The sequence below is a fragment of the Oryzias latipes genome, chromosome 3 (genome assembly GCF_053564925.1).
Source record: "Oryzias latipes strain Hd-rR chromosome 3, Olatipes_Hd-rR_3.1".
NCBI classification, from domain to species: domain Eukaryota; kingdom Metazoa; phylum Chordata; class Actinopteri; order Beloniformes; family Adrianichthyidae; genus Oryzias; species Oryzias latipes.
Genome location: NC_136239.1, coordinates 10,959,948 through 10,983,271, shown reverse-complemented (window position 1 = coordinate 10,983,271; position 23,324 = coordinate 10,959,948). Strand labels below are relative to the sequence as shown.

At 37.3% G+C, this 23,324-nt stretch overlaps 1 protein-coding gene and 1 long non-coding RNA gene across 3 annotated transcripts in view; one reads left to right on the top strand and one right to left on the bottom strand.

Annotated features, from left to right (window-relative positions):
• LOC111946739 (uncharacterized) overlaps positions 1-23,324 on the bottom strand; it is a 132,635-nt gene that overhangs the window by 12,890 nt on the left and 96,421 nt on the right. The window lies entirely within an intron of this gene.
• mapk8ip1b (mitogen-activated protein kinase 8 interacting protein 1b) overlaps positions 5,010-23,324 on the top strand; it is a 41,233-nt gene continuing 22,918 nt past the window's right edge. Inside the window, exons 1-2 of one of the 2 annotated variants that reach the window (XM_023952351.2) lie at positions 5,010-5,182; positions 18,690-18,801. In XM_023952351.2, coding sequence (XP_023808119.1) covers positions 5,106-5,182; positions 18,690-18,801 — 189 coding nt within the window. In that variant the 5' untranslated portion in view covers positions 5,010-5,105. Of the gene's footprint in view, positions 5,183-6,617; positions 12,848-18,689; positions 18,802-23,324 lie in introns of those variants that run through there. The other variant, XM_078945008.1, reaches the window with a different exon arrangement.

Below are 23,324 nucleotides of genomic sequence, written 5' to 3'. Positions count from 1 at the left end.
AGATTGATTCTACTGAGGCACAGGAAAATATTTTTAAAACTAAACTTTATCAAAAAAATTAGGATTTCAACTTTGAAATGGGATAACTTATCTCCTACAAGTTAAAGCTAAATGTTAGCTGGCAAATAATGTTTATTCAAAAGTCACATCCTGTCACAGAGGAGAATTGTGTCTCTAATGGTTTCGTCACATCTTTCCTGCAGTGACAAGCATCCTTTAGTCTATTTACAGTGTATCCAAACAAGTGCATTGAGACAGGGTCACTAAAGGTTCCAAAGGATTTAGGCGTATGGATTACTGCTTTAAACTCTGCTCCAAATAAGCACAGATAAAAATAAGCGTTACCAGTTTGGGTAATAATCTGGGACCAGGACTCCCTTGAAAAAGAGATTCTTAATCTCAATAAGACATGTCCTGGGTAAATAGAGGTTATATAAAAATACATTTTTTATTATTATAGTGTAAAAGAGTTTATTATTATCATAGTACGACATAGCCATCAAAAATTAGCTAGCTGGCTGTTGAAAGCCTGGGTAACTAGTAGTCTGAAAGTGAGATCATAGCATTGAAAACTATGGACTGAGCATTGCAGGTGAAGGCAAGGAAGAAACCCACTTAATCCATCAATCCAATCACCTAAATGAAGAAAAGCGCAGCCTCAGCTAATCTTTTAATTACCACACAAATTTGGACATGATAATTCACACTCACTCGTCGTTGAACAATGAATGGCTCTGACAAGAAAAAGAAAAAGGACTCCGACTTCATTTTAGTAACTTTATTCACCCCGGACTGTGAATACTTTTATCACCATCAACAACTTATTTTTTTAAGTAAAAAGATTTTGCAAACAAGAGACAAACATTCATTTTTGAACTTATACAGGTTTTGTTGAAAAAATACATGATATTACCAAAAGTATTAGCTCACCCATCCAGATGATCAGAATCAGGTGTACTTATCACTTGGTCTGGCCACAGGTGAATAAAGTCAAGCCTTTAGGCATGCAGACTGTTTTTACAAACATTTGTGAATGAATGGGCCACTCTCAGGTGCTCAGTGAATTCCATTGTGGAACTGTCATAGCTGTTCAACAAATCCATGCGTGAAATGTCCTTGCTCCTAAATATTCCACACTCAACTGTCAGCTCTATGGGAACAAAATGAAAGAGTTTGGGAACAACAGCAACTCAGCCATGAAGTGGTAGGCCACATAAACTGACGGAGAGAGGTCAGCGGATGCTGAAGCGCATAGTGCAAAGAGGTTGCCAACTTTCTGCACAGTCAATTGCTACAGAGCTCCAAACTTCATGTGACCTTTAGATTAGCCCAAGTACAGAATGCAGAGAGCTTCATGGAATGGGTTTCCATCAGCGAGCAGCTGCATCCAAGCCACACATGACCAAGTGCAATGCAAAGCGTTGGATGCAGTGGTGTTAAGCACTGATCCCCAACCTTTTTAACGCCACGGACGTCAGACAAAGTTTTCACGGACCGGTCTTTAAGATGCGGCGGACGATTATTGCAGGAACACTACAATGAAGGAGGAATAGAGACGTGACAAAACGAACTCTGAGCTTTTTTTTGACAGGCATGACATTGTACATCGCACAGGTGTCCTCATCCCTTCCCCTTCCCACACTCACGGTGCAAAAAAGAAGTACTGTGTATTAAATGTAGCTTTTTTTTTGGAAGTTGAAGGCTCCGCTTCTGTCTCTTGGCTGGGCGTTTTCCCCTTGGCAAAGAAACTTTCCAAAGACGTTTGTTTTTCCACTCATTTTGCTAACTCCTAGGTTTTATTTTAGCGGTAACGTATCACGTGACCGAGAAGAGTGAATTGTCCTGCGTCAAGAGTGACATAGATGGATGAAACAGAGAATCGGGCAATTTTTTCAAAATAAAACATCTTTCAGATTCTGAAATAAATAGAACGGAAGTAATGTAAATTGTTTATTCTTTCTGTGCGGCCTGGTACCAAATGACCCACGGACCGGTACCGGTCCGCGGCCCGGGGGTTGGGGACCACTGGTGTAAAGCACGCTGAACTCTAGAGCAGTAGAGACGCCATTTTTGGGAGTGATGAATCACGCTTTTCCATCTGGCAATCTGATGGACGAGTCTCGGTTTGGAGGTTGCCAGGAGAACGGTACATTTCCAACTGCATTGTGACAAGTGTGAAATTTGATGGAGGAGGAATTATAGTGTGGGGTTGCTTTACGGGACTTGTCTTGACCCCTTAGTTCCAGTGAAAGGAACCCTGAATGATCCAGAATACTAAAATATTTTGGACAATTCCATGCTCCCAACCTTAAGAGAACAGTTTGGACCCTTCCTCTTCCAACATGACTGTGAACCAGAGCTCACAGCAAGGTCCATAAAGACATGGATGACCGGGCTCTGTCTCTGACTTCATCTCCCTGGGAACCGAAGGCCACAGGCATGCAGTTGTGCGGAAAAAGCTAATTCCTGTGTCTGTGCAAAACAGTATAACTGTGTGTAATTTTCGAATGAACCTTTAGTATGCACATTGAATGTAACCATTACCATTATTATTATTATCTGCTTGCTCTTTGCTGGAGTAAAACATTAAATGATTTTGTTTTTGACTCCTGAGTCTTATTATAAAGTTTGTGGCATGTCTGGAAAACTAACAACATTTCTTTACAGTCCATTTTCAGAAAGTGTGCTGACAGTTTTATTTAAAATAAACTCAAAATTAAACAATGAGTCTGGAACAAAGTATACAGATATTTTTTAGATATTCTAATCACTGCCTCATAGAGCAAATGCTTTCCTTCGCATTTGTCTTTACAGTTGTAGAGTAACAGTCTGTAGTAGTGGTTAATTTTGTGACCTATGTCAGATGAATTGAAGACCTGGATTTAGCAGAAGATAAAACAAAGCACAATATAATATTAGAAGTTGGCACACAATATCGTCCTTTGTTGTTGTAGAGGAGCTGTTTCCCAATTTAAAATGTGTCGGGGTTTTTTCACAGATTGGTGTTTACGTGTTTTCTCGGTTCTTGTCATATTCTGTTTTCAGGTTTAGCATTTTTTCCACTGTCAGTCACAACAGATTCTAGTTGTTATTGTCTACACCTGTTTTTATTTAGTGAATCACCCTCAGTTTTTTTAACCGTGTGTGCTATCCTAGGCACTTTAACATTGGAGGTTGGGTCATCTAGACCCACTAGACCAGGGGTGCTCATTACGTCGATCGCGATCGACCGGTTGAACTTCAAGGACATGAGTGTAGATCGCGTGCCAGAAAATATAAAAAAAATAAAATAAAAAGTACTTCTTAAAAATCCACCAGCCATTCAAAATCCTCACTGAGAAGTACAGGACTTGATTGACATGTAGATTGGCCAATCGGACATCCTCTGATACATACGTCACTGCATATGCTTGTTTAAAAACACTGAGCGCAAACTCGCTGTCATCAGAAAGTCGCTTTCTGCCCCACGGCACGTCAAGTCCCCGGCAGAAGACCACTCCGGACAACCGGAGTGTTTATTGAAGCCGCCCCGCATGTCTCTTCCTGCTATCAGCTCTGCAGTTCTCGCCCGATAAATACGAGCTCATTAAGGAAGCTGTTTTTTACGTGGCATGCGCTTCGTACGGAGCTAGCAGCGCCTTTGAAATGCCATGCTCCCCCCATTGCACGGTTAACAGAGCATGACAAATGATAGCCGCTGCTTTCTGTCTTTGTAATAAAACGCCTAATCTGTTAATACAAAAGTATCTTTGTGTAATCTTACTGTGTAGTTCTTAATCATCAGTATATAAACAACAATGTTCAAATAAACATGTAACTAATAAACATAACTTACAAACAATTACTAATAGTATTTTATATATATATATATATATATATATATATATATATATATATATATATATATATATATATATATATATATATATATATATATATATATATACATACATACATACATATTTTATAGGTAGATCTTCAAGACATTGTCGATTCAAAAGTACCCCTGCACTAGACAGTGCGCTTAACCATTTTTCTTGAATGATTTGTGATCATCACTGGTGTCCATGGATTGCATGAAATCTTTCCACCTTTCTCATGGTAGGAATAACACGTCAATGTAAGGGTGGCGTCATCTAAGATAGCACAAGGATTAATTGTCTTGCTTTTAGTAATTCATTGTCAGATCTTCTGTTAGCCTTTTGTTTCTCCCTTAGTTTATAGTTTTGTCCTGTCTACCTTTATTTATTGAATGTTTATGTTTTTGCTACAAGCCTGACCTATTTTAGGCTTTTCCTCCACTGGGCCCTAAAACAAAGGTATGAAAGAGAATAAAACAAGACCTGAAGAACTTGTGACTCAGTCATTTCTAGAGTTTTCAAAATTATTAATTAATTATTACTTATTCATGAATGAAGAAACAGTAAGGGCAAATAAGGGATTTGGCAGTCTATATACTTAATTTGTGACAGACAGACTTTTAAAAAATCCAAGGCATGCAGCATTTTTATATATATATATATATATATATATATATATATATATATATATATATATATATATATATATATATGTTTAACCGTCCTATGTGAAAAATTCAACATTCAACAATATGGCTTAATTGCAGATATTTTTTCTGCTCTATTTGACTTTCTAACTTGAAGTTTTACTGTCAGATTTATATGTTTTTGGTATTTGTTGTTGGTATACCTACACCTTGCCCTGGGACAACAGTTGTAAATAAGTGTTGCAGCTAACGATGGCACATTTATAAAAATAGTAATGATTAATAATAATTTATTATTATTCATTTCTGACTTTTTTTAAAATAATATTATTATTAAATAAGGTATTGTTATAATTATTATCTATTAATTGGTCTAATAAATATAATACATTAAGTTAACAAAATAACTGGATTGCCTAGTTTAAAATAAAAACAAAAAAAAAAGAAGAAGGGGAAAAAAACGTGTATTCCTAAACACACCAGCGCAGTAGCGATTTATCCCACAGTCTCTGAATGCATCACTCTATCACGGCGTCGCTGCACCTTTCAGGTGTTTGTGCTTGAAGCAGAGTCTGTAGAGACATGACAACTCGCCGGCATGGCGGACAGAGAGAAGAAGAAAAGAGCCCCTGCTTCCGGCCGCAGCGTCCAGGTGAAGCCTTCTGCTAGCCGCAGGTGAGCGAACGAGCGAGCCAGCGGAGGATGGACGAGCTCCACGTCCGTCCGTGGGCGCTGGGGGGACGGCTGTTTGAAGAACAGCCATCCTGAGGGCTGCTGAAGCGGAATGAGTGGAGCTGATGATGCCGGGCTCTGACAACCAAAGTAGATGGTTCAGTGTTTGGGCGTGTCTGCTCTCGGGGGACAGAGCCGGTGGGGGCAGCGTTCAGCCTTCACAGGGCGAATGTCGCAACACGTACTTTTTCTTATCTGCTTCAGCTCCCTTAATCCTTGCAGGCCCGTGAATCAGTAGCTTTTTTTTTTTTAATCACACGTCACATCTTGTTATTGTGCATCATTTGCGTCCATTCTCGTATCACCCCACACTCATATTTTGACAAATTCATAAATCTAATCTGTGAATTTTTCCAGCGTTTTAAACAAGCCCAATTCATTTAAATAAACAGAAGTAGTTTGATGTATTTCAGAGCTACCTGGGAGCTAGAAGTGATGTAAATCTCCATCATTATGAAGCTGATTTGTTTGAGGGTCTGTTTTTTGCATGATTCTTATCTAATGACTTCATCATGTTGGCTTTACCAAATCAAAAGCACTTTAAACATAAAAAGAATGCAGAGAAGGTGGATGTGGGAGCTCCAACCCAAGCTTGCATCAGACAGGAGATCACACAGTTCATCTTAGCATTTAAGAGTAAACCAAATGCAAGTGTTGCAGTGTTGGATTACAAGACGAATGATCACAGATCTAATCCATATTCCCCAATGAGAGATGAAAACAAAGGCACACCCAGTGTACAGCCATTCCTTGTCCTACTAAGCTATACGTACAGACCTGGCATTTGAAGTGCATTCCAAATCGCGCCAATTGCTGTTTATGAATGTGTGTTTTATTCCACGGTGGCGCAGTGGTTAGCGCTCTTGCCTCACAGCAAGAAGGCCCCCGGTTCAAGTCCCGGCTGGGGGACATGAAAAACACAACATCAATGGTCGACCTTTCTGTGTGGAGTTTGCATGTTCTCCCCGTGCATGCGTGGGTTTTCTCCGGGATCTCCGGCTTCCTCCCACCTTCCAAAAACATGCTACATAGGTTGATTGGCAACTCTAAATTGTCCACAGGTCTGAGTGTGAGAGTGAATGGATGTGTGATTGAGGATATTCCACCCTGCGACAGACTGGCGACCAGTCCAGGGTATCCCTTGCCTACGCCCAAGTGGCCGGGATAGGCTCCGGCAACCCCGTGACCCCGAAAGGGAATAAACGGTAAAGAAGATGAATGAATGAATGTTTTATTCCATAGTGTTCACACTGGACAAGCAGGGAGGGGCTTCTTCTTATTTTTCTTCTTTTAACTAGTGCATGTTGGCTACACTTGGAGGAGGCTTTGTGCAAAATGTTAGAACGTTGCAAATCTCAGGAATCTTGGAGTCTAAAAAGAGGAAAAATAAATGACAATGAATTATGAAATGATGAGGTTGTGTAATAAATAGCACACCAAGAGACCTTTTTTAAAAATGTTGGAAAGAATTAGAAACTGTTCACAAGTTTCTACTTTGTATTTGCAAGATGTTTATCCATTAATAGAAATTTGATTTCTTTTCCATTTTTATGTTGGTCTTTACAACAACATTCAAAAGGCACACTCAAAGAAATCATTTCTGGAAAACCTATACTCCGGTTTGGATGGTTTGGCGGTTTGACTTTTGGGCTGGGGATACTGGGACTCTATCTGGCAAAGGGAATCTGCTGCACAGAGCGTAATAAACTTGCCATAGTTAGAAAAATCTTTGATACTGACCAGATCTGTGTTTTCTTTCAGTATTTTTTTTTTCTATTGAGGTTTGAACTTTCAGAGTTTACATAAGAGAGAAAAGTGTGAAAATGTTAATATTTGTCTGAGAAAGTCTATAAAGTGTGTATTGAGAAATTTACAGCCTTAAAACATCAGTAAACCTACTTTGCGGATTAAACCCATAGAATGTGGATACATTTATTGCGTGGGGGACCCGATAAACAAGGGAACACCTTACTTACAATCAGGTCATGGTTTTGAGAAGGCGAAGCTTTTTTAAAAAAAAAGCACAGTTAAAGTTAGGTTTATTCTGAGCAAAGACTTTTGGAACAATCCTCTCAGGACAACAAGAGAAATTGTAGATGTTTAGAAATGCAGAGCAGATGTGTGATTGTTGGCTATTTGCTGACTGAAGCACAGCAGCACAAACAACTTGGACTAAAACTGGTCCTTCTTTAAATGCATCACGATTTAGACACAAACGAGTAAGAATTGATGCAAACAATTTAAATATATACATATTTGTGGAAAGTTGTTTTGCAACTAACTGAAGAGTTATTGCAGTTAATACCATTATTGTCTGAAAATTTGTATTCAGCTAATTACAATCTGTAAAGGTGATAGACGTGTATTTAAATTAGCTTTAGACTCCTTACTATATCACATAATGTTAAGTTCAAGACAATATTGTGTTTTTTCCACCAGCGCTTCAAAATCAGAACCTTAACTTAGAAAACCACATTCTCATAAAAATGAAAACAAATGCTTAGAAATTTCAGTGGACTGATGCCAGAAATTCAACATACCACATATCAGACCAATAATTTCAGACTATAGGAGATCAGAAAACTACTATATCAGTCTGTTTGAGCTATTTGTTTTATAGGTTTTTAAAAAATCTAGTTGTAGGATGAAAAATAATTTTCTTTATATTACAACAATTCCAAATGTTTTCACATTTTTTCTCATATCAAAATTTGTAGAAATTTTAATGTAAAATAAATTCCCACAACTTTTCTGTCAGATAATATTTTATTATTTAATAAACAAAAGTTCTAATTTTTTCATTTCAGTTAGTAGGCATATGAAGACAGTTTTAATGACAATAGTATTTTTTTAATTGAAAATTTAGGAAATTAATTGATGTGATTCAAGCTAACTTTGCTAAAGGGTCTATATCAGGGGTCACCAACCTTTTTGAGACTGAGGGCTATTTAATGGGCATTAAGTGGTATGAAGGGCGCCACAGGACCTGTTTGCTAAAAACCTCCTAGCCCCCCCACACACACACATTTTTGCATGCCCTATTTTTATTTGCTCATTTTACACACAAAAACATGCATGAATTTTCTAGACTCGTATTACGTGGGGGTCAAACTCAGTTGCATAGGGGGCCTAAATCCAAAACACATGGGCAGTGGGAGCGCCAATTCACAAGTTTCAGGTCGTTCAATACTCTGCCATATTTTTCACGATAGCAGAACTAAAGTGCATTAATTACTAATAGCAAGCACTGAATCACCATCCTCTACTATCCAGGCAAGAACTGTTACGCCCGAGTCTTAATTCACTATCCTCTTTCTTAGTAGCAACCACACTGGACATGTCCCAATCTGCTACCTGTGCCCAATGCAAAGCACAACCCCGGTTTGTTGGGAAGGACACTCACATAAATTAGCGGACAATCATATCTGTCCGTTTATTTTGAACACAACCACCACCAGCCAAACAGCATTAACTTTACTTCTGCTCACAGCTCCCTCACTTATGGTGAGCAATTTAACACAACTAAGATTCCCCACTTCCCATGAGTCTTAAAAGCTAACCCCCAGATCCCCACATTATATTGATTTGCTACTGCATATGAGCAGTGCTATTTTTGGAGCATTCCCATTAAATTATATTTAACTTTCCAATCATTTTTTTACATTCTCGCTTTAACTGGGATAATGATCTTTGTGTCTTTTGTGGAAATGATGTAGAAACTGTGGAACATCTTTTCTTTGAATGTTTCATGTAAAAGAGTTATGGTCTTCTTTTCATAATTGGCTCAAATCCAAAAATATCATCATTAACCCTTTAAATTGGAATACAATTTAAATTCGATTACAATTAATTGACAAAAATCTGGACTTTCTGATTAATGTACTGATTGTCATTTCAAAGCATTTTATTCATACTTGTAAATTCTTAAAGGTGAAACCTCACATTAATGGATTACTCAACCATATCAGCCTATTCTCTAAATCTTTACATTACATGAATCATAAGAATGCCCAGACATTGTGATTTATTTGATCTATTTAAACATTTGTAATATACCCTTATTTTTATTGATTATTTTTTAAGTTAATTTGTTTTCATATTTTTTTTGTCTACCTTTATCTCAGAATTGATATTGTTGTCATTGACAGACGTGCCGTGATTGTTTGTTCAATATTTGCTTCAATTAAAAAAAAAAGAAAATGTTTTTTTTGGTGCATTCCCTGCGGGCGCCACAAGGGGTGGTGACCCCTGGTCTATATCATGCAAAATCACTTTTTGAGCTTTTATGTGTAAGTGTTATAATGTTCATTCCTCACGAAAAACAACCCCAAAGCGGTACACTGATCCGTTCACACATTTCTGAGTATTCCTCTAAAAACCTGCGCTCTGAACAACAGCTTCTCCCAATCCATGAAAACCAGTTTGTTCTCACATTGTGATGTGTATAAGTAAACAACAGCTCCTTCTAGGAAGAGTCTGTGCTGCCAGCAACGCCCCCCGGCCAACACACACACACTCCCTTTCTACACGGAGTTAGTGGTGATCAGCTAAAATGCTTCCATTTTACGCACAATCTGCACATCCATCTTTGCAAAAGTTCAGATGTTTGTTTAATTTTTTGTGGGCCAAACAAAGACACGCTGCCGAGGCCCATTCTAGTTGCTTAAAGAAGGCTTAATGACAATTCATCTGTTGACAAAAGGGCAAATTTGGCATCCAATTGATAATCAAACAAGTCTTTAAACTGTGATTATTTTTTTCTTACATTACCTATTATTAATACAATATATAAATCTGAGGGATTTGTATTAATGATTTGTATCCAAATTCTGCTGAAAAAAATGTTTGCTGCAGACTCCGAGAAACACACATAACATCAAAAATGTGCAAACAAAACAGTTTGTTTTTTTATCCCACATTCCAGTACATACTTATAGAGACAGTGTTTATTCATTCATTTGTAGCCATAAGGAATAGTTCACTGGGCAGTTATTTTTAGGTTGTAACACATGCTAACAGCAGATGTTAGTGTAATACTACAAAGATTCTACTCTGCATTATTTAAACCAGCATTGCACACAACCATTTCTTTTCAATCCTTCTTTTTGTTTTTGCTTCAGTTGTTTTTGCTTTCAGCTTTATGGATCTATCTGAGAAGATTTTTGAAGACAGATACATTTGTTATTGCAGGATGGAGCATAGAATTTCAGTTGGTTATTAAAGGTTCATTTTCTTCATGTTGTAGTTTGCATAGAGCTACCATTGAATTTCATGATGTTCACTTTCCTGTTGCCTCCCACTTAAAAAGAGTGGGGACTCATTTGGGTGTTACCCTGAGCTGAAGCTGACATAGTGGAGAGTAACTGCTCTGTCGGCAGTTCGCCCCCTGATGATTATTTACTACTGTCTCTGGGTTGTGCTGACAGGACGGTTTTGAGCTGACAGCACCACCCCTCTGCAAATACAATGCTTGGCGTTCCTGCTCTCCCCTCTGCATAAACCCACCATGTCAGATAGGAATGATGCTCATATCCTCAGTTGTTGACTTTGTAGGGCTTTTTTTTTTTTGGTATTTTTTCAAATATGTAAAAAAAAAATAACACAACATTTTTGAATTCCAAAAACTAAAACTGAACGTAAATCAATTTTAGTTTTTAGAAAAATGTATATTCAGAAAATATACTTAGCTATATTCAAAAGCATATTCAATTTATAATCAAACTTTGTTGATCTTGATATGAGTTCACTAAGAACTTACTAGTTCAGAGATTAACATTACTTTCTGTCAAAACAAGTACAAAATGTTTTTTCTGGAAAAAATACTGTACATTATTTGTAGAAATAAAAGCTTTTTTTGGAAATTAAAGATAGATGATCAAGAGGAAAATCACATATTTTACATGGAGGAGGTTTGGGTTTAAAGACACAGCAACCAACATATTTTCTTATGTTTTTTATATGTTATCTATAAAAAAAAACTAATAAAAATAAAATTCCTTTCACAATTAAGTGCGTTTTTTCTCTTTGCAATACACTCAATGACAACCTCTTAAAATAGGTCCTGCTTATTTGTGTTATCATCCCAATATTGAAAAAAATATATAATTTCTTTTCTAAAATTATAATCTTTTTTATCTTTTTCTTATTGCTAACCTAGTTTTATAAGCACGTACAATGTCTATTCTATCAAAATGACGTTTTATATTGCTTTCTGCTTTATCTGTAACAAAAACCATAAATGGTGTTTTCCTTTCAGTTCAAAATAACTTGTTGAACTCAAATCAGTTTTTAAATTTAACCAACGCCATTTCTATGTCTAAAATTAATTGAAACTTGTTTTGACCTGAACAATATATATTTGCATCATCTGCAAAACTAACAAGCTCTATTTTTTTTTTGGTACCCTGGTAATACGATTTAAATAAAGTATGAAGAATTTTGGTCCTAAAACAGAGCCTTGGGAAGTTCCACAAGTTATTATCATTTGTTTTGATACTTTACCATCAATTTCAACTCATTGAAGTTTTTTTTTAAATAGCTTTGCAACCCGTTTCCAATCACTTTTCTTTTACCATAGTGCTTACATTTTTGTAAAAAGATGTCAATCCGATTTATCTTAATTGTCTGTAACATTTTAAACAGATGATGTCCTTTTTTCCCAAACAGCATAATATTCCTTGTAAAATTACAATTTTTTGAATTATGAATTTACAAGTTATTCGTGTAAATTTTTGCATTATTTTACACAGATGTACAATATTTTTTCATATTTGTGTAGCTTTGTTCTTGTAAATTTAGTCTTTTTTATCTTAATTTGACAACTTAAATTTTCTTTTTTACTCTGCTGTACATTAGTCATTACTTATAATAACTTCACACCAAAATGATCAGTACTAAGATTAAACCTTTCAAAAACAGTTGTTATTTGAAAACTGAACTGGGTAAACAAGGAAGTGAGATGGATAAAAATCAAACTTTTGTTCTTCGTGTTTGTTGTTTTATAGACTTCAGTATTTCTCTTAGAACTTAAAGCAGCTCTACATTTTTTAAGCAGACTGATGGAGGTAAAGACGGAGAGTGGAAAATGAGTTGATTTACAGGTTTTATGAATAATTTAGCCCAAAAGTGTTTAGCAGGTAGAGAGAAGAAAATACATGAGTGTGGGCTTCTTCCTGTGCTTTCCTGTTTGCACTTTCCATGTCAGTGGATGATCTGCTAACACCTGCAGTTTTGTGCAGTGGCATAGTAAATCTGATGCAAACAGCACACAGCAGATTATATAACACCACTCCTCTCTGGCAGCTTCGGCTCCCCGGCTTCAAACAAGCACTCCATCCATCCATCCATCCATCTATCTCTCCCCCATCAGGATGAGCAGCAAGCCTCTGAATGTGACGCATTTTGTCATCGACCCGGACAAACTGCACCCCTTTTCCCTCCCTTTCCTTCCGCTTGCTCCTCCCACTCTTCATCCCTCCTTCACTCTCTAAAGCCCCTTGCTCCTTCTTGTCCTCCTCTCCTCCTGCCTGTGGATGTTCTCCTCACTTGCGATATGGAATCAGAAGGGGAAGGAGGAGAGGGCTGGATGGAGGACCAGTGGGAAAAATGGTATGGTATCTTTTCTCTTCCCTCTCTAATGGATTTTTTCTTCTTCCCGTTTTGTTGAGCGGCAGCATGGCTGTGTGACCTTGTATGTAAATGCTAGCATTCCCTTTTCTCGTCCTTTTCCTTTCCTCACATTGTAAAGCGTGGGCAGGCATGCCCTTGAAAGAGACCACATGCTTATGGCTGTGTGTTTTGGGTTTTAGGTGCAGAGGCAGTGGGAGCATGTTAACCAAAAATAGGACTTAAGAAACCACAGAAGTGCACATGAATTGATGTTATGACAGGATTGGGTGTGCAGAAGAGGCACTGTGTGAAATAACAACTGTCTTCACAGTTTGTTTTCTTTCAAGTGGAGCATAAAATTGTAATTATTATTCCTTTTTTGCAGAAATGTAAATCAAACAGGACGGTTCTGGTCCTTGGCTCTGTCCTTGCAGGATGGCAAAACGGATGAATGACTTTCTGCAGACAGCATTTGAAAAGGCTGTCGGGAGCATAAACCTGGATATTTTTGAAAGAGTTAGGCAAAAACAAGAATTCAGCAACAGCTACATTTGTAATTTCATTAAGACTCAATTTTGGCAAAAGCTTTTAGAGTACACTCAGAAAAGGGCAAACACGAATACTGCTCTGTTGTGATAAGAGACACTGTAAAAATATTTGTCTATTGGCAGAAGTTGTGGGTCCAGAGAAGTTTTTATTCTATTAGCTTTTTCATCTGGTTTGTTTTAGAAACTGTGTGTTTGATGTTAAATTTGCTGTCTGTGTGTTGGTTTTCTGCTGAGAGCAAAGCTCCTACGCTAAGCGAACAGTGGCCTGAATGTAATGTCATGCTGTCTTTATCACTTCCTTTGTGCGTCACAAAATCAATTCAAGGAGGCTCCTGGTTACCTCCTGCTGTCTAAAAAATGCTGGTTTGCCCTAATTTTGCTGTCAGTCATGTAGTGTTGTTACCATCTATCACTATCTATCCATCACCAACTGAATGACATGAAACAGGGTCCTTATTAAAAATAAAATAACAAGCTGTAAAGTTGATTTAATGACTGGGGATTTCTCGCATGGTTTTAGTTTTAAAACCTTACCAGCCACATCGATCTTTGAACCAGATTTACAAAAGGACAACATGCTTTTAATTTAAAAGGGACTGACATTTTTTAAACTTCAAGATTCAGAATGACTCTTAAAAGGTGTGTTTTGATTAAAGATGTCTCTTTAGGATGAAATCAAGTAATCTAAATCTATGAATGTTTGTATTCTGTGAGAGGAAGATTTAAAGTACAGCTGAGTAGTATTACGTGTTTTTTAATCAAATAGAAAAAATGCTGTGTTATAGTTTTCTCAATTTGATCAAAAATTTTGAGCAGGGGCAAATTACTATGGATTTATTCTGCATTCTGTTTCTTTCTAATTATGATAATTAATTGGATGTTAAATTGTTTTAATTGTTTTTAGGAAATAGGCAATAAAAATGGAAAATAAATCCCTTACTTCTTGGTCTAGGAATGGGAATCGTAATCAATAAAATACATTTCAGGTCTGATGTTGATGTCAAAGGCTTTAAATCCCAAATTGTCTCCTGTAGTCAAAAACAACAGATATATACAGATGAAAATTAGTTTCTAAATTGTTCAATGGATTAATTTTCAAATACAAACCAGTGAACTTAGCCTGGTTGGGCATATACATTAGACAGATATATGTTAACCTTATACTTCAAGGAATGTATTTTACATGGGCTTTTGAGGCAACCATTGGAAGAAGAATTCCCCTCAAAATGTTGGTTCATTTAGTTTAGCTTTTGCTGTATTTAAAGTAGCAGTTGGTACCTGCATTTATTCATTTTGTTCTGAACATCTATTTCTGAAGCATTTTGGTGGATTTAGGCATCTTATTTTGTTTTAAAAATGTATTTAAGAATTACCAATGGTTCTGCCGGCCCTGTTCTGAATGGCCAACGTGGGTCGGGTGAATTTCCTCGTCCCGTCTGGGTGTCTAAGGGGCAATTTATAGATGATGAAAGTATAACCTTTGTTCAGTGTAAATTACTGCCTATGTGAACATACCAAAACAACATCCGTTACTGTAACCTAACTAAATCAAGCTGGAGACAGTAATTCCTTTGTCTGACTGCATGGGGAGAGATGTTTGAGCCTGTACCTGCTGGGGAAATCAACCTTATGCTTTCTCTAACAAAATAACAAAAAACCACTTTCATTAAAAAAGTCCATGTGAATGCGTTTCTGGTTTCCACGTTTAAAACTCTTGAATTCACACATAGCTACGTAAGTTTCTACATGCAAAACGTGTGGCCATTGAACGCACATTGCGTTAAATCAGGTCAAACTTTGACAAATCAGGGACTCAGATTTGGTTGTGAAGTATGGATGGTGTCCCTTTTTAATTCACTGAAGTGTCAACTGTTTAAAAATTGATCATGGAGGAAAAATTAATAATGACGATTTGTGTCCCATCAGAATTACCGTAAATGAAACCAAGTCTTGCATATATCGAAATAAAGAGCTGTGAAAGAAAAAAGCCTGTAGCAAGATTCATGAGATTTGCACCGCTTCAAAGTTTAGTACAAAGCTTCTTTGAACTGTAGTTAGCCATGAACTTGTAAATAGTAGAAAAAGCAAAATAAGAAGAAGGCCCTCTTTGCTTGACCAGTTTTAACACCATGGGCAAAGCACACTTTCCAGAACACACGTCTAGCACCATCTTGAATGTTGTTGCATAACGGGCAAAGCCACTTTTCTCAGTGACAGAATCAGCTGATTTACTCTGATTGCATCAATGGTAGAAAAGTTACGGTAGTTAAAAGAATGTAAACAGCAGAGCTAAAGCTCTACTTTTTACATCATTCCTGATTAATTTTGTATCTGTACTTACTTAGGAACATTTTCTGTGCTTAACAGAAGTTTCTTAACAGCCGTCCCCTAACTCCATCTGGATGAAGCCCATCTACTGGAGTATTTAAACATGTAGTTGTAGAGTTAGATAAGCTATTTTTCTCTAAAAGTTCTGGTACATCGCCTGTCCGTCCGGACACAGCCAGGCCCGCGGCCACGGACCAGTATCGATACCTACTGGTCTGCGGCCCGGAGATTGAGGACCCCTGCATTTGAGTATATATTGAATGTTTTAACTTTATTAAGAAAAAAAACTGAAAATGCACTGTTCCTCATTCTTACCCACATTACACACTTCATCAATATTTAGAAGATTCTTAAGAACTGAAAATTTGCTGCATTAGGATATCATTGTTACTGAAATCAAACGCTATTCCAATCAAAAACATCTTAATAGGTTAAGTTACATTTTATCATTGGACCCCTTGTTTTGTAGCAACTTCACAATTCTTGCACCTATTGAAATTGTGAGTTTTTGGAGAGTGTCCACTAGAATTTCTTTGCAGGATGTGAGAATAACCTGCTGGTGTTTGGATGTGAACTGCCTCCCACCCTCATATATATTTTGCTTGAGGATTCTCCAAAGGTTCTCAATAGGGTTGAGGTCAGGGGAGGAGGGCGAGCACACCAAAGGTTTCTCCTTTTATGCCCATAGTAGCCAATAATGCAGAGGTATTCCTTCCAGCATGAGATGGTGCATTGTCATGCATAAAAGATGATTTTGTTACTGAAAGCACTGTTCTTTTTGTACCACGGAAGAAAGTGGTGAGTTAAAAACTCCACCTACTTTTCAGAGGTCATTTTTATACCTTCAGGTTCCCTAAATGGGCTAACCACTTCTCTCCTCATGATTTCGGCCCTAAATATGAAACAGCCTTGTTGGGACATGGTGGCCGTCCAGATGGATGAGGTAGTGGGTGGTTGGAGAATGCGGCCACTGCAGCCGTTTCTGCTTGTGAGTGTTGTTTAGCGGTTGGCTGAATAGAAGGTTTACGTCTAACTGCAAGCCTTTGGAGCCTTCACTTGATGGGACTCCAGAGACACCAGCAGCTTCCAATATGTGCTTGCTGCTTTGTAATGGTACACTATAGTACCAAAAGTATTAGTTCACCTGTCTTAACTCAGGTATGAACTAAAGTGCCATTCCATTCCTAACCCATAGAGTTCAATATGATTTCAATTCACCTTCTGCAGCTCTTACAGCGTCAACTCTTCTGGGAAGGCTGTCCACAAGTTTGAGGAATGTGTTCAGAGAAATTTTTGACCATTCCTCCAAAAACGCATCGCTGAGGTCACACACTGATGTTGGTGGAAGAGACTTGGCTCTCAGTCACTGCTCTAATTCATCCCAAAGATGTTCTATTGGGTTCAGGTCAGGACTCTGTGCAGGCCAGTCAAGTTCATCCACACCAGACTCTGTCATCCATGTCTTTATGGACATGTCCTGAAAAACAACGCCACACAATAATACTCCTTTACACAACATCATCCGACGCTTTGTATTACACATGGTCATGTGTGGCTTGGATGCAGCTGCTCGGCCATGGAAACCCATTCAATAAAGCTCTCTGCGTACTGTACTTGGGCTAATCTGAAGGTCACATAAAGTTTCGAGCTCTGTAGCATTTGACTGTGCAGAAAGTCGGCAACTTCTTTGCACTATGCGCTTCATCATCCACTGACCCCTCTCCACCAGTTTACGTGGCCTTGCACTTTATGGCTGTGTTGCTGTTGTTCCCAAACTCTTTCTATTTTGTTTTGATAGAGCCGACAGTTGAGTCTGGAATATTTAGGAGCAAAGAACTTTCATGACTGGATTTGTTGCACAGCTGGCATCCTATGACAGTTCCAGACTGGAATTCACTGACCTCCTGAGAGCGGCCCATTCTTTCACAAATGTTTGTAAAAACAGTCTGCATGCCTGAATGCTTAATTTCATACATCTGTGGTCAAACCAAGGGATGAGGAGACCTGATTCTTATCATTTGGATGGGTGAGCGAATACTTTTGGTAATCAAGTGCCTTTTAGCAGCTGCTTCGTTAATCCAATGTATTTGTCTGGCAGAAAACTTCCTCATTCTGCCTTTATCTCCACAAATCCGTGTGTGCTCTGAATCAGCCACAAATCTCTTAATAGTATAATGATCACGCTTACAGCTAAGTTTTTGTGAAATACCCAAGGTTTTCATACCTTGTTCAAGGTATTTAACTGTTTCACGCTTTTCAGCAGCAGAGATCCTTTATCTTTCTATTATCATTGGAAACATCGTTGGTCTACTTGTAATTTTTCTTTTAATTGAACTCACCTGGCAAAGAAATTATTACAGGTGTCTGAGATTTATGTCAGTCATCTAAAGAGCCCAGAGACACAATATCATCCATGAGTTTAATTTAAAAAAAAAAAATTCCTTTTATGCATAATAATTTGGAATGCACTTTAGTGTAAAATGGTTAATGACGCCATGAAGGACAATTGCGTTGCCACTTGTACTGACTAGTCATTTCTTTTCCACTTTTTAAGATTTTTTTTTATTGAGCTGTGGTAATAGCTGAAGCAGGTAGGTTGCCAAAAATGTGTGTTATATGAAAGATCACTAATGGCAATCATGCAGTAATTATGTTTTCTAAATACATTGTGTAGAACTCATCTTTTTTGCATTCATTCATAAACATTTGCTAATATTTTATAGACTTTAATGTGATGTTTGTGCACTTTAACACAGATAACAAGCAAAACTTGAATCTCATGAAAAAAAAAACACATTTTTATCTGTTTTAGGCTAAACTTTCACTTGTAGCATAAAATATGAGAAAAATCCTCAAGTAATTATTCAGGGCGTTTCCTTGATTATATACAGTGCTTACCAACTGTATATTTTACCTATCCAAGCATCAAACCCACCATCTGTATTTTTCTCTTTTTATGCATTCAGGCTAACTCATGACATCAGTCTGGATGAGTTTGAGGATGACGACCTGTCAGAGATTACAGAGATTACTGACGAATGTGGGATTAGTCTCAACTGCAACCGTCCAGATTCGAAGGTAAGATGCTCTTACAAGCAGCTTTAATTTCTCAATGAGATGAAAATTATGTCTTTCATTTCTCAAAAACCTTTTTTTCTATTGAGTCAACCAGCTCTTGAGCCATTACCTTTGACTGTGTATGAGATCAGTGAGTGTGAAAAAATGTTTTACATCCAGTTCCAACCAAATGAAGTCAATTCAGTTGCCATTTCTTTGCAATGTGGACGCCACCAGAAATGTTCAATAAGAAGTGATTTGTCTGAGTCGGTCTGAGTCAACATTTCTATGGTAATCACTCTCGCCGAAACAGGAGTGAGCTTGGAAGGACACACCCCTACCATTCAAAAGCGAGCTACAAGAAATCTGACAATTAAACTTTTTTTTTTTTTTCAATTTGTTTTTATTGCAAACAAAAAGAGAATTGTTACATACATGGAATACAATGAAACAAAGATATATTTTCATATTTGTAATACAACATGGCCAGTTTTTTATTTTTATTTTTTCAAACACCTCGAACCCCCCCCCCCCCCCTCTCCATAGTTTGCAAGACAAGGATAAGATATATATTGTCCACTATAACAAAAGCATATCTCTATGTGATCAACTCGATGGCCAATTCAATCAGCCAAGTGGCAACATAAAAAAGAGAAATATATTAACATATATAGCTGATGTGATATTTATATGTAAGAAAAAGAAAAATATGAATAATAATACTAACAATGCTGATATTATTTAAGAACAGTTGGAATATTTTAAACTATAAACTTTTTTTTACTTTATTACTGAGATGTGATGGTAGAATGTGAGGAGGCCTCAGGTAGAATTCTGATTTTGCCAAAGTGATCTAAAACCGGACCCCAGATTGAGAAAAATTTGTCCCTCGATCCCTGAACTGAATATTTTATTTTTTCAAGTTGTAATAGTTGCATAAGATCCGTCAGTCACTGGGACACCCCGGGTGGGTCCTTAGATTTCCAGTGCAATAATATACGGTGCCTTGCTATTAGAGTAGCAAAAGGAAGAATGTCTTTGTGTCTTTTTCTTAATGTATCTGGGTTTTGGTGTGAAACACCATATATGGCTGCCTCTGCACTAGGCTGTAGACTGATAAAAAAAAAAAATTTGACTCACAAGAACATGTGAAAAAAGTAATGGATTCAGAATTGTTATTCCAACAAATAGAATGACTGAGATGTTTGATTCTCAATACAAGTCTATGGGATGTTGTCTTCCTTAAGTTAGCTAGAACTTACTATTTGTAACCAGAGGGGGGTAGGGTCACTCAGTCTAGTTTTATATTTTATATAGCTGTTACTTTGTTAATTGGTCTGTAACAATAAATTTACATTTCCCAAATGCACAAAATCTTCTTTCTGTGTGTCCGCTGCGTTGGCTATGTTATCATTTGAGCTACATTTTAAATTAAATATTGTTTTGAACTTTTTGTATATACATATTTTAGCCATCTGCATGTGTATTTGTTAGTTGCCCATTGGTATAGTCATATCAATCTATTTTACAATGATTTTAAGCTGTTTATCCTTTTATTGATAGGAAAAGCTAGTTAAAACACTGACAAACACTTTCACCTCATACACTAGCAGATCAGTGTAGAATACCTTGCAAGGTCTGAAGCTGCTACATCTTCTACTAGAAAAGCAGGAAGGAAAGTATCCACAAATACCCTTTTTCTAAATGTAGATGTGGAGTAACACACTGATTAAGTTGGTGCAAACCTTCTATTTAACCCTTTAACACCAGAAATGTCGGCAACATTTCCAGTGTTAAATGGGTTAAATAGCTATTTTTCCATTGCACATATGCGCAGAACTTTATTAAAATTCTATAAATGTTGACAAAACACAATTTTGCGATTTCCACTAAATCAGAATTATGTAAATAAACACAAACCAATTCACATAATTAGTCATTCAGAAACATGGTGACAGATGTGAATAATGATTTACAGCACATACATTCAAATTTCTGCCACAGCACTAGCACCATCATCTATCAAAGGAGACGTCTGCGTCTTATTCAGGCCATGGAGCGGAGAGCTCCTTACACGTGAGAGTGGGAGCGGGAGCTGTAGAACCAACAATTCCACATGAAACGCTCAACTTTCGATGAGCTGTGTGATGCTCGTGATCCCCGCTGTGCAGTGCCTAAAGCCAGCCAGTTTCTACCAATATCACATTGTCATCTCTGTCTACAAACTGAAAGGTGAACAAAAATCTGCCGTTTACAATGATGTAAGAATGAGGCCCCCCAGAGGTTTTAAAACATTTAGCTTTGACATTTTTTTCTCAGTTAAGGCTCATAATAGTGATACCCCTTCGAATAAATCGTTGAAACTTTGAATGAAGCTCCACTTAGGTTTTTAGACAAATTTTATATTGTTTTGATCCTGTCTTTGTTTTGTTTTTGGATTAATACATTTCTATTTTCATCTCTGCATGTTTGATCATTTGTTATGAAACACAAAATCAGTAATCTTTGGAGTTAGAAAATTACAAATTGACCAGTCTGGATTTAGTATTTTGGACAGTTTCAGGTTCACAGTGGACATATTGTCATATAATCAAAAAATATATATCTGTAAAGAAGAATCTGGGTTTGTACTAAAAAGATTAATATCAAGCATTACCACAAAAAACTGTTTTCAAAATAAAAGAGTAAATTGTGAAGTAGAAAAAAAAGCTTAAATGGTAAGCAGTTTGTAGCTAAGTAAATATTTTAAGACATTTACTCTTATTTTGGCGTGAAGCCTTTATTTTGTTCAGCGTTTGGCTACAAGGCACTGAGGGATTGCACCAAGCCAGACGATCATTTGGAGATCTCGGTCCAGATGGAAATGAATACATTTATAATTCTCCGTCAGCTCTTTCCTGCAATGTTGCCAGCGAAACTATCATCACCTACTCCTTCTTTTAGCACTGCTGTAGTAACCTAGGCAACAGAAGGCTTTTTCTTCTTTTGATACGGTTTCCTTTTTCCTGTTAAACTCTCTTTGATCATTCTGCTCACTACAGGTTTAACTGATGTGAAAAATTCACTGATATACAGAAAACTGGGAATAGTTTGAGGCACAAAAGCCACTCACTTTTTAGCCCTTTCTTTCGCTTTCATTGCTTTATTTGTCTTCTATCCAGGGAACTAATTATAGCTTAGAATGCCAGCACTCACCATTGGCAGTCTCTATGCTTGTAAAGACTGATGACTCATATCCTTGAGGGGATCAGGCTCAAAATCCAGAATGTGATAATACGACAGCTCTGGCAGCAGCAGCGAATACAAAACCTACATTTTTACATGATGATTGGTCTGGCTTCTCAGCATCTGGTCTATAATAGCTCACATTAAGAGCTATTTGTTCACTTGATTTAAAAAGAAAGCAGATGCCCTTCTTTCACATTATTAGACGAGGCTCTATTAAACATACCCCTTTTCTTGTTGTTCTTCTTACTTTGAACAAGGTTTGCTTTGGATTGTCACTATTATATGTTTTCAGCAATATTTAAGGCACAAAACAACATGAAATAGTGATGTTAAGTGTGACACTCAAAGGCTTGTGTAGTGAAAATTGACATAATAATAATAATAATGGATTGGATTTATATGCACTTTTCAAGTCACTCGAGGCGCTTACAGTGTGTCCATTATTCATTCACTCCTCATTCATACTTGGTGATGGTAAGCTACGGTTGTAGCCACAGCTGCCCTGGGGCAGACTGACAGAGGCGTGGCTGCCAGTTCGCGCCTACGGCCCCTCTGACCATCACCGGGGCATTCATACACATTCACACACCAGTGGAGCCACACTGGAGGAAAGGAGGGTGAAGTGTCTTGCCCAAGGACACAACGACAGTTGGCTGGGGGGAGTGGGGCTCAAACCGACGACCCTTCGATCATTGGACGACCCGCTCAACCGCCTGAGCCACTGCCGCCCTAACATGTCATTACAAAATACAAAACCTGGTTTCGGAGCTTGTAGCCTTTGTCATAAGTACTTTGGAATGTAAAGGTGTTTTAAAGTTCTTTATAGGTTTTTCTTAAGGTGAATATTTGTCCATTATAAGTGATAATTGACAGTGGGAAGTTCTGGTCACATAGCCTGTCTGTTCTATATAATTGCAGTGGCCTAAACACCAGTTGGTGCTGTATGTGTTTGTTTGTTGATCCTCATAGCGTATTTCAAATAGTCTGCTTCTTGTGAAATAAAACATATATATATATATGGTTAAAGTCCTATTTGATTTAATATTTGTTATGGTTCAAGTCTTTAATATGGTCAAAGTTCTATTTATTCCATGACCATGGTTTAAGCAGGATAATGCCCTTTGAGGCATCCATTCATTTCTGATAATGAACACTATGTCTGTTATTATCCGTTGCATATTGTATTTGTGGTGTATTTGTTAAGGAACTGTAAAATTGCAAGGTGTGTTATATCCTGACAATATAAAACATTTTTTGACTGAAGTTTTTGTATCCCATTTCTAACAGGTTTAATGCCGGCAACATAAGCCTTTCAA